General features: G+C 57.5%; 1 protein-coding gene across 1 annotated transcript; it reads right to left on the reverse strand.

Annotated features, from left to right (window-relative positions):
• Positions 1-217: 217 nt before the first annotated feature.
• On the reverse strand, positions 218-12,125 carry KCNN4 (potassium channel, calcium activated intermediate/small conductance subfamily N alpha, member 4). The gene is made up of 9 exons (XM_012653295.1): positions 11,617-12,125; positions 8,541-8,636; positions 6,749-7,176; positions 5,741-5,876; positions 3,422-3,532; positions 3,139-3,257; positions 2,675-2,744; positions 1,249-1,416; positions 218-782 (listed from the first exon to the last, which is right to left on the reverse strand). Exons 1-8 carry the CDS (start codon positions 11,773-11,775, stop codon positions 1,252-1,254), a joined length of 1,284 nt encoding a protein of 427 aa, XP_012508749.1. The 5' UTR covers positions 11,776-12,125; the 3' UTR covers positions 218-782; positions 1,249-1,251.
• Positions 12,126-12,740: the final 615 nt, after the last annotated feature.

The following is a 12,740-nucleotide window of genomic DNA, read 5'->3' on the forward strand; positions in this document are numbered from 1 at the left end:
AACCAGGATTTGGGCCCCAATCTGTCTGAATTCAAAGCTCTTGCTCTTAGCCTGAGATCCGGGAGGTGAGGCCTGCCCAGCCTACAGAGCTGGAAGGGCACGTAGGGAAGGCCTCTGTTAATAGACAGGGAAACTGAGGTTCACACAGGGCAATGGCCTGCCACTGGGGGTCTGCCAGTTTGAAGGGTGGATGTGTTTATAAGGAAACAGCAACTTCTGGCTTTGTTCAACATTTATTACAAAGTATAAGAGCAGAGACCGGTGAGTTGCACTCCCTCCCTCCTGCCCACCAGATAGTCCCTGCAGCTTTGGAAAATTGGTGTCTCCTTGCTGCCCTGCCAGGGGACACCTCCTCTCGCCTGGCCAGAGCTTCATACCTGGCTCCTTTAGCTTGTCCAGCAGTAACTGAAGCGTCCCAGAATCCTGGACTCTGGGCCTCTAGTTCCCTCCTCCCCTGGGACCCAGGAGTCCAGCCCCCAGGCACCTCCACTTCTAACTGAAAGCCAGAGGTTGTCTATAGCAGCATAGTGAGAATGTCTTTGATAAGGGTATGCGGGGTGGTGGTGACCGTGCTCCCATCTGGGGCCTCAGGTGGGCCAGGGCTTCCCCCTGTAGCCAGTGTCCCTTCCAGCAGCCATCAGTGAGTCAGCCTGCCCCAAGGTGAGCCCCCTTCGGTCCTTGCACTTGAGGTGCTTTATTCTCGGGGCTGGGTCAGAAGTGGCAAGAAGGATGTCCTTCTCCTCAGTCTTACGGAAAGTAGCCTGATTCCTCCTCCACGGGTCCTGGAGAGACAAAGAGAGAGACTGATGGACAGACAGACCAGAAAGAAGAGAGCGAGAGTGGGGACACACGAAGGCGGAGGCAGACAGGGAACCAGGGGGCACAGGTGGCAAGAAGAGGGTAGGGATATCTGGGCACCACGAGACCAGGGTGTGGATGGGCATCTGGAGAGAAGCATGGGATAGACAGAGCCAGAGGATGGGACCACAGACAGGCAGAGACAGAGAGACAGAGCAAGCAGAGAGAGGGGGAAGGGTATTAAGGGTCAGAGAAGGGGAGAAGAAATGTCTCTCTCCTTCACTGCCAATCCGGCTCCGAACTCAGAGTCCTTTCCTCCAGACAGAGCCAGAGCCGAGGAGAGAGTGGCCTTGTCTCCAGGCCATCCCCTGCCCCCTCAGCCACACAGGGTGCTGGCCACAGACACTCTTCCTCCAGGATGCCTTCCTGCCCAAGTCCCAGCCCCCTCACCAGCTACGTGGCCTCCTGGCTGGGTTCTGGAAGCTGCTGCGGGCCCAGGGCGGCGTTAAGCAGCTCGGTGAGGGCATCCAGTTTCCCCGCCAGTGTGTCAATCCGCTTCTCCAGGGCCCGGTGTGAGCTGCTCAGACCCAGCTGCAAGTCACACAGGATCATGTGCATCTAGGCAGGAGGAGAGGGTCAGAGGTGTCAGGGGACTGGGGTGGACCCGCCTCCCTGCTCCATAGGGTGACGTAATGGAAACGACATTGACTAAGTCCTATGGCTCCCTGAGGATTATCCTCGATAATAACTGTTACCGTTTATTGACCACCTGCCAGATCCCAGCTACTTGGCCAGGTGCTTTTCCTGTATGGTTTAAAATCTCCCTAAAAGCTGTGGGGAGTACAAATCCTGTTCTCATCTGACAGCTGAGGAAACAGGCATGGAACAGTTAAATGCCATGCCCACGGCAGCCCCTGGAACATAGTAGGTGGTCATTAAATACTTGTGGATTTGATGATGCCTGACTTCAAAATCTGCATAGCCCTTCACCGCATTCTCAAACTAGGATTCATAGCTTGATCCTTGAGGGCTCGTGAGCTTTCTGTGGAGATTCTTGAAGTCTGTGTTTCTGGCTTGATGACCTTCAGAAATTATGACCTGCCCATTCCTGCAGATCTGGGCCACCCTTGTGACCTGTCACACGGTTTTGGGGCCTGCATCTGTGACTGTGTTTACCATGGCATCAGTGCCGAAGGCCACTGTTTGAACTGTTGTGGTCTAATGAGAAAAAGCAAAGGCCACTGGCTAAGCAGAAGGCGCGGTGAGCCAGGCCAAGGGGGTGTTGTGATGTCACTGTCCCTGAGCACTGGTGGAATCGCGGGGTCTCAGCAATAGAAGGGGGCCGGTGAGCTGAATCGTGCCGGGGCCAGGCAGGGTTGCCTGGCATGGAAGCCCCTATGGCCCTGGGCACACCCTCTTCATAGCAGCAGAGATTGAGTTTTACTGAAACAATGTCACCTGTCTGCGAGTCTGTGTTGTTAATTTGAATTTTATTGGTTTTGCCATCTATGTTTGAGCTTGGTTTGTAAATTTGCTTTGGTTTTATTGTGTTGTATTAGTAGTCGTAGTTGGAAGGAATTTTATATCCGTCCGCATGTAACTTGACAATAAAGATAATGAAACCAAACACTGAAGTTCTTTGTACAGTTTCTTTTTTTTTTTTTTTAAGTTTATTAGGGATCCACACCTTACTTAAGTGTAAGCAGCTCTGTATTGCATCATTCACTCCTTCCTTCATCCATTCAACCATAAACATTTACCGAATACCTGTGTGCGCCAGGCCCCTGCCAAGGTTCCTTGTTCTAGGGCCAGATTTCCCTACTGGTGGCCCCAAACTCCCCCTCCTTCCAGACCTCCTCCCACGGGATCCCGGTACCTTGGAGATGTCCACCATAGAGTTCACTTGCTCCTGGAGCTTTCGATGTTTCAGCCGCACCTGGCGGAACCTGTGGGAAGAAGTTGGGGGGAGATCAGGTCTCCTAGATGTGTCCTTAGCTTGGGGGTGGGATGAGGAGAGGAGAGACCAATGTAGACAGAGAACAAAGGAGAAAAGTTGCCTAAGAGCTGAAGGAGCGGAAGGGGGTGACTGTAGCCATGAATCCGCATCCCCAGTAGAGACCCAGGTACCCAGGCCCACAGACACTCTGAGACATGCATAGATAAACCAGCACAGACACAAAGAGTTGTGGTCAGAGCCAGGGGGACAGCTGTTCAGTGAGACAACACGTGGGTGTTCTGACCTGGACAAGCATGGACACGGACACGCACACAAGCCATGCAGAGAGGTGACGCAGACACATGTGCACCTGGATGCGTGCACACACACACAGCGGCCCTCACGCGTTGATGGCGGCCAGCAGCCTGCGCTGGTGCCTGCGGGCAGCTCCGGAGTCCTTCCTGCGCGTATGTTTGTAGAACATCCAGGCTTCTTGCAGCACTCGGGCAGCTGACTCCTTCATCTGGGTGTGGGCGGCACAGTGTCAGTGGACATAGACCCTGGGGCTCTGGGAAGAGGGTGCTGAGGGCCCAGACTCCTGGGTCTTGGGGGAGGAGCGGGTTAAGGACTGGGACTCAGGCTCCCAAGGAAGGGGGCGTGCTCTGGGTGCCGCATGCCCATCCTCACCTCTTTGGCATACTGTATGTCCATCATGAAGTTGTGCACGTGCTTCTCTGCCTTGTTGAACTCCAGCTTCCGGGCCACCACGGCCACCAGCAGGGCTGTGCAGCAGACCCCCTGTGGGCACAGTAGGCACCGTGACAGGAGGCTGTGGGGCTCTGGGGGCCGGTCCTGTGCCACCAACTCCCTCCTTGAGCCCTTCTAATAGCCACAAAAGGCAAATACAGCCATCCCCAGTTGACAGACAAGCAAACAGCCTCAGAGAGAAGGACCAAGATCCCACAGCTCAGAGTGGTGGAGCTGAAATCACGTATGTCTTAAGTCCAAATTCTAAGTGTAGTATTCACACCATCAAAACGGCCTCTTTCATTAAAGATATGATTGGAGGAGGGGGAAGGCAGCTGGTTCTGGGCAGGGGACAAACCTCTGGCTCCTGCAGGGACCCTTCGTCCTAACTGCTCACCCTACTCAGCCCTCAGGTCATGGAGGGTGCTCCTCCAGCTCTGCCCAGCTCTGGCCCTGTCCTCTCCCTCCTGGACCATCTCAAGCCTCCTACTCACCCTATCGTGACCCCAGGGAGACCTAACACCCTGTTACAACCCTGTCCCCTCACTCTGATCTCCCACTGGGCTCCCACTGCCCTGAACTCAGCCTGGCTCTCAAAGCCTCCCAAGGTCTATGCCTCCCTTCCAGACAGCTCCCAGCCCTGGCTGCATTCTTTCTCCCCTGCCTGAGTGCCTTCCTCCGAACACTCATCCTTCTTTCCTTCTCCCGATGCTCCCGGTCCTCAAGGCCCTGCCAAATCCCAACTGCTCTGTGTTGCCTGCTCACTTGTCCTTGAGTCAGAATGAATGTTCTGACGCTGCCCGCACTGTGTTTGAGCTCTCAGTCACTCAGATCAACTTACTAGTCAAGGACTAGTCAAGGACTGCTTGGGTTCCAAGCCCAGCTCTAAGCAAGTTATTGAGTCTCAGTATCTCGGCTTCTCATCTGTGAAACGGGCTTGGCCTCACAGTGCTGCTGGGTGGATTCCGCGAGTTAACACCTGGGAAGTGTGTAGAGCAGGGACCGGCACAGGGCACGTGCTCAGTGACCGTGAGCTGTACTTGCCCCACGGTGCCCCGGAGCCTCTCTGCTGGGAGGGGCTGTGAGCTCTGGGTGCATGGCCTTATCTCTCTAGGTCTCAGCCTCTCCTTTCGTCAAGCCCCGAGAGTCCCTGCCTGAGCCTCTGCCCCTCTTCCCTTGTTCCAAAAACTCACCACTGTGGGGGTTGGGGGATTTCACCTCATCCATCACCTGTGGACCCAGGACTTGGTGTATCAACATGTCCTTTCTGGGACATCAGGGCTAGGAGCTGGTGGCTTAGGTCCCTGAGGGTGAGGGGAACCAGATCTTGTGTGTGTGTGTGGGGGCGGTGAAGATCTTATGGGTGCTGGGCCTTGGAGGGGACTAGGGGATGGGTGGGAGGAGCTGGATGGCTGGGTCTGTGGAGGGAAGGAGGTGGCTGTCTGGATTTAGGAGGAGGCTGACTCAGGGGGAGGGGGCTTGAGTCTGGGGCCGTGGTGCCTCTGCTTTGTCCTTCAGGGCATAGAAGCTGGGGTGGGGGTGGCTGGATGCCTGGGACCAGTTACAGCAACAGTGCTCCCAGCCCTATTTGCTGAGCACTTCCTATGTGCTGGGCACTGTCTGAAGTCCTTTGCATGGTTGAACCCATTTAATCATGTCAGCAACCCCATGAGGTTGTACTGGCATCCCCATTTCACAGATGAACAAAGTGAGGCCTAGAGAGATGTGGCTTGCCTAAGCTCCCCAGCTAGGGAGTGGCAGAAGCAGGATTTGGACCCGGGTGGCCCGGCCCCACAGGCATGCGCTTGATGACTAGATTCTGTGACCTTGACAGAGCCTGGGAGACCGGCCTCCTGGGTTCTGGAGGAACCTAGAGCTGGAAAACGGGGTACCTGGGTCCTGGACAATTGAGAGGGTGGAGGAAGGATGCCTGGGCCTTGATGGGGCTGGGGATAGATTCCTGGGTTCTCGGAGAATATGGGGCTGGGAAGTCAGGGGCCTGGGTCCCCAAGGAGAATAAGGGCTAGTAGGGTCCTAGGTTCTCGAGAGAACAAGGACTTAGGGGCTGGACTCCTTGGTCCTAAAAGGAAACGGGGCTGCATATCCGGCTCCTGAGGAGGGAATGGGGCTGTGGGGGTCCCAGACACCCAGGTTTCTCAGCGGGTGTCCCTGAGAGCCTATGTTGGCTCCATGGTTTCCTGGGGCCCGGAGGATGACCAGTTTGGGATAGGGGTAGGGTCCCTGAGGGGCTGTACTCACCATGACTCCAGTGCAGAGGCAGACGATCTTGCCCCACATGGTGCCTGGCACCACGTCCCCATAGCCGATGGTCAGGAACGTGATGGGGATCAGCCACAGAGTGTCCGAAAGGTGGCCGGTGGCATTAATAGCCTGCCTATGGGGAAGGGTAGGTTAGTTCTGAAACCCCACCCTGGGGGTTTCCACAACATTTACTCCCCTCCCCTCCCCAATATACACCGTATTCCCAAGAAGCACCTGGACAAAGAGCCAGTAAGTTCTGAGCTCTGCAGAGTCTGCCTGACCCCCTCTCTGCTGTGTGACCTGGGCTAATTGCTCAGCCACTCTGGACTGTGGGATTTGAACCTGGATCTAGCCAATTCCAAAGCCTGGATGGTTTCAGCGAGGCTACTGGGGCTGCTGCACTCTGGTGTGGTTGAGGGTTGGAGGGGCTGAAACCCAGCCTGAAGGTTGCTTGTCAGACCCTGGCAGGGGCCTGCATCCGCACAGAGGAAGGGGTGCCTTTGTCCAACTTTCGCAAAGATGCTGTATGGCCTAGAAGTGGCCCTACCAGGACCAGAAAATGAGACTCTGCAAAGGCTTGGTGGGACTCTGCCCTCCTTTCCTCTCGCTTCATAGAAGGGGACATTTAGGTCCAGCCATGGAAGGGATTGAAAAATCCAGATTTGTCTAACTTTGTCCACAGGCCCCTTGCATCAGGAGTAGCAGGAAAAGGTTCATGCATGAGGGCCCCAGGCACCTGGCACTGCGAGCCAGAGGGGAAGGGCTTCCTAGGGTTTGTGTGTGTCTGCGCTGGGGCTGGCCTGTCCGTTCCTCCAACCTCGGTGGACGAGGGTGTGGGCAAATCTCATCCAGGAAAAGGAAAGGGATGCAAAGTGTGAGTTTTCGCCGCTGCTTGGCCCCAGGGGCCCCCAACCTGCACCACCATACAGGGCAGCCTTGGCTGTCTGGGGCTGCAGGTGGTGCTCCAGGTTTGACTCTACTCCCGTCGGCCCGCAGCACCCTCACCTCTCGGCCACGGACAGCACCCAGGCCGTGGTGACCCAGAGGCCAAGCGTGAGGCAGAGCAGCAGGCGGCCCGGGTGCGTGTTCATGTACAGCTTGGCCACGAACCAGTGGCGGAAGCGGACCTGGTTGAGAGCGCCGATGCTGCGGTAGGATGCGTTGAGCAGGACGCCGCTGCGCAGGAGCACGGCGCGGGGCACCAGGTAGAGGCGCAGCAGCATGGCCAGCGACAGCAGCGCCTCCCCCTGGCCCAGGAAGGCGGGCCAGGGCTGCGTTGTCACCAGCAGCGCCCCGGAACCCTGCGTGCACTGCAGGCCCCGCACAGGGGCCGGGTGCAGCCCGCACACCGCCAGCTCCAGCACGATCAGCGCCACCTGCCGCCCGGTCAGCGCCACGCGCCAGTCCCGGAGCCCGTTGTCGGTCATGAACAGCTGCCGGGAAGGAGCCAAAGAGAGAGGGAGTCAGGCGCAGGTCAGGCAACGGCCCTCCCGCCTGCGCCCCGAGATAAGCGGGGTGTGCCCGCTCCTCCTGCGAGGAAGGGAGATAGCGCAGGGCATAGGGCTGGGGAGGGCTGGGACGGAGCGGGCAGGACCTGAGGAAGACATCTCTCCACATTCTCTCCTCTCTTCCCCCCCCCCAGTTTCAGCCCACTTCCAGAGCTTCCAGCCCATGAACACCAATTGAGCGCCTACTGTGTGCCTGGCATGGCATTGTTCTATCTGCTGAGGATGCAGAGGGAACAAAACAGACAGAAATCCTCCTCCCTGGAGCTTACATTCCACAACCCTGGGGCTCTCTCCTCCTGTTTTTGGGACACTCAGAGTAACTGTAATAGTAAAGCATCAACAATAAAAACAGCCGACATTTACTGGGCACGTCGGGTATGCCAGGCACTGCTCTGTCCCCTCTACATGTTGTGACCCAGTGAATGCTCACAACACAGTGAGGGCGCTATTATTATCGTCCCCATTTTATAGATGTGGAAAGGGAGGCTCGGGTCTCCCAGGTGCAGAAGGGCACACTGGCTACAAACCCAGGCCACTTAACTGCTCTGCAATAGTGATAGTGATCATGATGACGGTAATGTGTACTTTTCACTGAGCGCCTCTTAGGTGCCAGGCACTGTATGGGGCGTTACCATGCATGGCCAGTAACGCCCATTTTATATGCAAAGGTATGGGAGGAGGGGTAAGGGGATGAGGGAAGGAGAATGGGGCAACAGTATGCAAAGGTATGGGAGGAGGGGTAAGGGGATGAGGGAAGGAGAATGGGGCAACAGGATGGGGGAGATGGGGGCTGGGATGTGTCTGGGTGAGACCCTAGGGGGACTATAGATGGGAAGAGTTCCTGTGTCTGGGGGGTGGGGTGTTCGCACAAGACGGGGTGCTTAGGAGTGGGCACTCACTGGGACTCCAGGTTGCTTGGGGACTGGAATAGGTGGGGACCCCATGATGGAGCACAGAGATCTGGAGTGGGGCCGCCTGGGGGCAGAGTGGACAGGGGCCTGGGGCAGAGCAGCGCTGCTGGGGAGCTGGAGGGGCGGGGACTCCCAGCATCCGTGAGTGTGCGAGGGGGGACTCGGGGGGGCTGCAGGTGGCCGGCGGGGGCTGCTCTAGCAGTGTCTGTCTCTCTGTCTGTGGTTCATCCCGTCCAGGTGGGTGAGGGTGTGGACGCAGCATCTCGGGGTGGAGGAGCCTCATTACTCAGATCAGGAGGAGGAGGAGGGTGGAAAGTGTGAGCCGACAGGGCGCAGTGGGTGTTGGGGAGCAGGGCTTAGGGGAGGGGCCTGCCCTACCTGGACCTCTTTGGCGTGAAAGGCCACAATAAGGCACAGGAGCAGGAGGGTGGAAATGCTGATCATCCATTTAACCAGCAGCACGTAGAGCGCCCACTGTTCGGAGGGATAGAAAAGGGGGTGAATCCCAGGACTCCACCCAGACAGTCTCCTCTACTTCCCTCCAAAACCACTGTCCCTTCTCAATTCCCAATTTCCTAGACTCCTTTCCCCCAAAACCAGCCCCTCCTGATGCCTCAGTTGTAGGAAAGTCTCAAAACCAACATCTGGTCCCCAGGGATGTTCCCAATGAGACAGCGCTGTCCAGATGCCGGTGTCCACTCTCCTCCGATCTCATCCCTGGGCCTGCACCCCTGAAGGGGGACCCTGAAACTCATATTCCTCCTATTCCCCTGTCCTGTTCCCCATCAAAAATAGTTCCTCGGTTGTGTGTGTATGTGAGGTGGGGGGGGGGGACAGGGAGGGAGACAGAGGTGTGTAGAAAAAGACATCTGGCCTCTGAAGAGTGCCCCCTCCCCTTCCCTTCCCACGCAGCTGGCCCTGCCTTGGAAACCAACTTCACTTGTGCCCCCCATTCCAGAAGAGCCTAGAAACAATCATTCACCCCCCAAGGACTGAATCACACCCTTTCCTGATCTCATCCAGGGGGCTGAATCCTTGAGACCCCAGCCCCAGCTCTGTGAGGCCCCCTCAGTCCTCCCCCTCCTTGTCTCCTTTGCCCCCCAGCCCCCACCCCCACCCTCGCTCCTGGCTCTAAGCCCAGGGCAGATCTGGCCGGAAGCACAGGGCCTCTAGAAACCACCGAGAAGTATTTTTTTTCCTCTCTTTGTGTGGCACTACCTTGGAGGAATCTAGAATTGTGAAGGGAGGGATTTCGAAGTGACCAGGACTGCTGGATTTCCTAAGAGGAATTGACCCCTGCCTGGGGGGCTGTTGTCTGGGGCATGGGGCCATCTGGGCTCCCATGCTGAGCCCTGCACCTGTTTCTCCTAAGACGGTTGCCAGCTCCCCTGGCTGGGCCAGCACCCCGCCTCTGAGCAGGGGAAGAGGGCCAGTTTCCTGCCCCGGGGGCCTACTCCCCCACCCCCTCCAAGAACAATGGTGCTGTTGTCCCCAGCCCTCCCCAACCCCCTTCATCCTTCTATGGCTCCCTGGCTCCCTGTCTCCTCCTCCAGTCTGTCTCAACCCCCACCCCACTAGACACTTGCCCTCTCCCCACGCTGCATTCGCTTCTCTGGGGGCCCTCTCTACTTTTCCAATTCCTCTTCCCCCAAATCCCTGACCTGTCCACACTTGGGCGCCTACGCTGGTCTCTGAATTTCCCTGTCTCTGGGGATGGTTGTTTCTGTCTCCATTTGTGTTTTGTGGATCTCTGTTTCTGTTGGACGTTCTGTCTTTCTGTGTCTCTCTGTCTCTCTCACTAGCGGGTCTCTCGGTAGCTTGCAAGCCTCCCCATCTGTCTTGCTCTGTGGCTGGGCCTCTGTCTCTCTCTGTACCTCTCCCCATCCCTCCCCCTCTATGCCACCCCGTGCAGATATCTCCATCTTGTTCCCTGTACTCCAGCGTTTGGCACCTGCCTCTCCTCCAAGCCTCTCCTCCTGGGCAGCAGGTGTCTGGGTCCTTGCAAAAGGAGTTCATTAGACTGAGATGGAGGTGGGGAGGTGACAGGGAGGTTAGCATGACAGTCATCAAAGAGGAGCTGAGGAAGACGCTTAGGGTCCTGTATTGCAACCTTCATCCCCAATTTACAGATGGGGAAACTGAGGCTCGGAGACCTGCAGCAGTTTCCCCAAGGGCCCAAAGATGGAGGCAGTGGCCTGGCAGGTGGTGGAGGGAAGCAAGAAACAAGAGATGAGAAGGGGGTGGGGGGAGAGGGGTAGGAAGGACCCCCTTGTCCCTTCCCATCTGCCAGGTCCACCATGTCCCTACCTCCCCTGCTGGGCGCGGTGGTGGAGTGTGGGAGCGGCGGGCAGGCTCCGGCCATGCTTCCTGTTGGCATGGGCTTCGGCAGCCCCACCCCCTCAGTGCCTGCTGCCCTGGCCTCGGCTGCCTGGCCAGAGGAAGCTGCCTGCCCTGACCCTCCATGTGGCTCCTGGGCACTTCGGAGCTGCCCACCTCCCCCACCCCCAAATCCAAGTCTGAGCTTCAGGCCCCCGGGAGTCCTCTCTACTCAGTCTTCAAATCAGTGTCCTCCCGCAACCAGCCCAGTTCTGCAACCCTTGCCCCAGACAGATCTCCAGCCCTCCTTTCCTGTTGAGCAATTCTGTCCTCCCCTCAAGCCACTGATTTCAACCCTTGTCTTCCGTCTGCCCCCATCACTGTCCTGACCAGGGCTGGAATGTGACGGGTGCCTGCTGAGACCTGTCCCGTCCCCACCTTTCCTTTTCCTCTCCACTCACCGCTATCAAAGTCAGCCCCTCTTCCCCAAAGACTTTCTGAGCCCCCCTCTTCTCTCAGACACAGAGGTCTAGCTTGCAGCCCCCTCCTCCCCTGGGACCTGCGAGTCCGTCTACTATAAACCTACTTCTCCACTATTTCCCAGACTAAACAGCACGTAGATTCTGGGGGAAACTGAGCTTCTTAACAAGGGAGGTGGGGGGGCAAGGGGTGTGTTCCCCATTTCCCACCCCTACTCCCAGCCAGTTTCTTCTGGGCTCTGATCTCTGCAGCTGAGGCACTGGGTAAACGTTAGAGGTTAGATAAGGACCATGGAGCTACTGCCCACTGGGAGAAGTTAGTCTTTCTTGCCACCCTCCCTTCACCAAACCTGGGCTACCTCTCCCCTAACCTGCTCCTGGGAGACTCCAGTGTCTGATCGGTCACCCCCTGGCCTCCAGAGTCCTAGACCTCCAGTCGTCTAATTGCAACACTTTCAGAGACTGAAACTCTGCGACACCTATTCCCTTCCTCTTGCAGAAAGGGCTCCCAGCTTCTAACTCTTTCAGGACCCAGGAGTCCAGGGTCCCCAGCCCCTCCTCCCTCAGACCCAGGGGTCCATGCCTCGAGCCCCTCCTCCCTCAGACCCAGGGGTCCCAGCTCCCAGCCTCCCGTGCCTCAGCATAAGGGCTGCACTCACCCGGCACCCCCCGAACCACAGCATCTCCGCATGTAGCACCATGAGTCCGATGCCAATTCCCGCCAGAGCCAGCGCCCAGCCCGCCAGCGACTTCTCCTGCTCCAGCAAGCGCTTTCGGCGCCGCAGGGCCCCCAGGCCAGGCACCAGCTCCCCGCCCATGGCCCCCAGGGTCTTGGGGCTCAGCCAGCTTCCTGCCCAGGGTCCCCCACCTCGCAGCACGCAAAGGGCAGCCACCGTGGCTCGCAGGTCGTCAGCCTGCTCTGCTGGCTCCGGGGCTTTTGCTCTGAGGCACAGCGCAGCCCGTGCCCTCTGGGGAGTGGTGACTGCCGGGGCAGGGCGGGGAGGGGCGGGGAGGCCCCTGGGTAGGGGGAGGCTCCCCAACCCTCCTTCCCAGACTAAGGAGGGCAGAGCAAAGGAGAGGCGTCCATCCACGTGGATAACGACATACACTGACACACAACGGTCTGCACCTTGTGATACACACCTACACTTACCACACCCAGACACCGCAGGACACCGCACGGCCGGAGACTGAGCCTAACCCACCAGGGCACACAACACAACCTACACAGAGTGACTCACAACTCCTGGCAGACTCTGAAACCCACAGCCACACCCAGACACTGCACACATGGTGTGACACACACTGGCACTCAGCAGGGCAGGCGGCATCCTGTGGCACGCGGCCACCGAGACATTGTCCACACACAGGCACAAATATTGCATTCAAAATCGCCACAACATTCTCCGACACAATGAGCCACATCCAAACACTACACATGGGGTGATGCACCTCTGTGGCCACACAAACTCAACATACACCAAGAGCTACACAAACACACACTACATATTGACACAGTGATACCTCAATGCCACACACGACACACCCGTGTGAACAATGCATTTGCCGTGTCCCAAACATCACACACCGTGGAATGATACCCGATGTGTGCAGACACACAACATTTGGGGACACACCTATGGCAGCTCCCAATCACCCAGCACCTGGCAAATGTACAGTGACACACATCACGGCGCATGGCAGCTCAAACACATGTACTGACAGCGATGATTCACAACACACACTGAATCATCGGAACACGCGTCGTACCCTGGTGCACAAT

This window comes from Propithecus coquereli, unplaced genomic scaffold (assembly GCF_000956105.1).
Source record: "Propithecus coquereli isolate 6110/MARCELLA unplaced genomic scaffold, Pcoq_1.0 Scaffold42, whole genome shotgun sequence".
Lineage (NCBI taxonomy): Eukaryota > Metazoa > Chordata > Mammalia > Primates > Indriidae > Propithecus > Propithecus coquereli.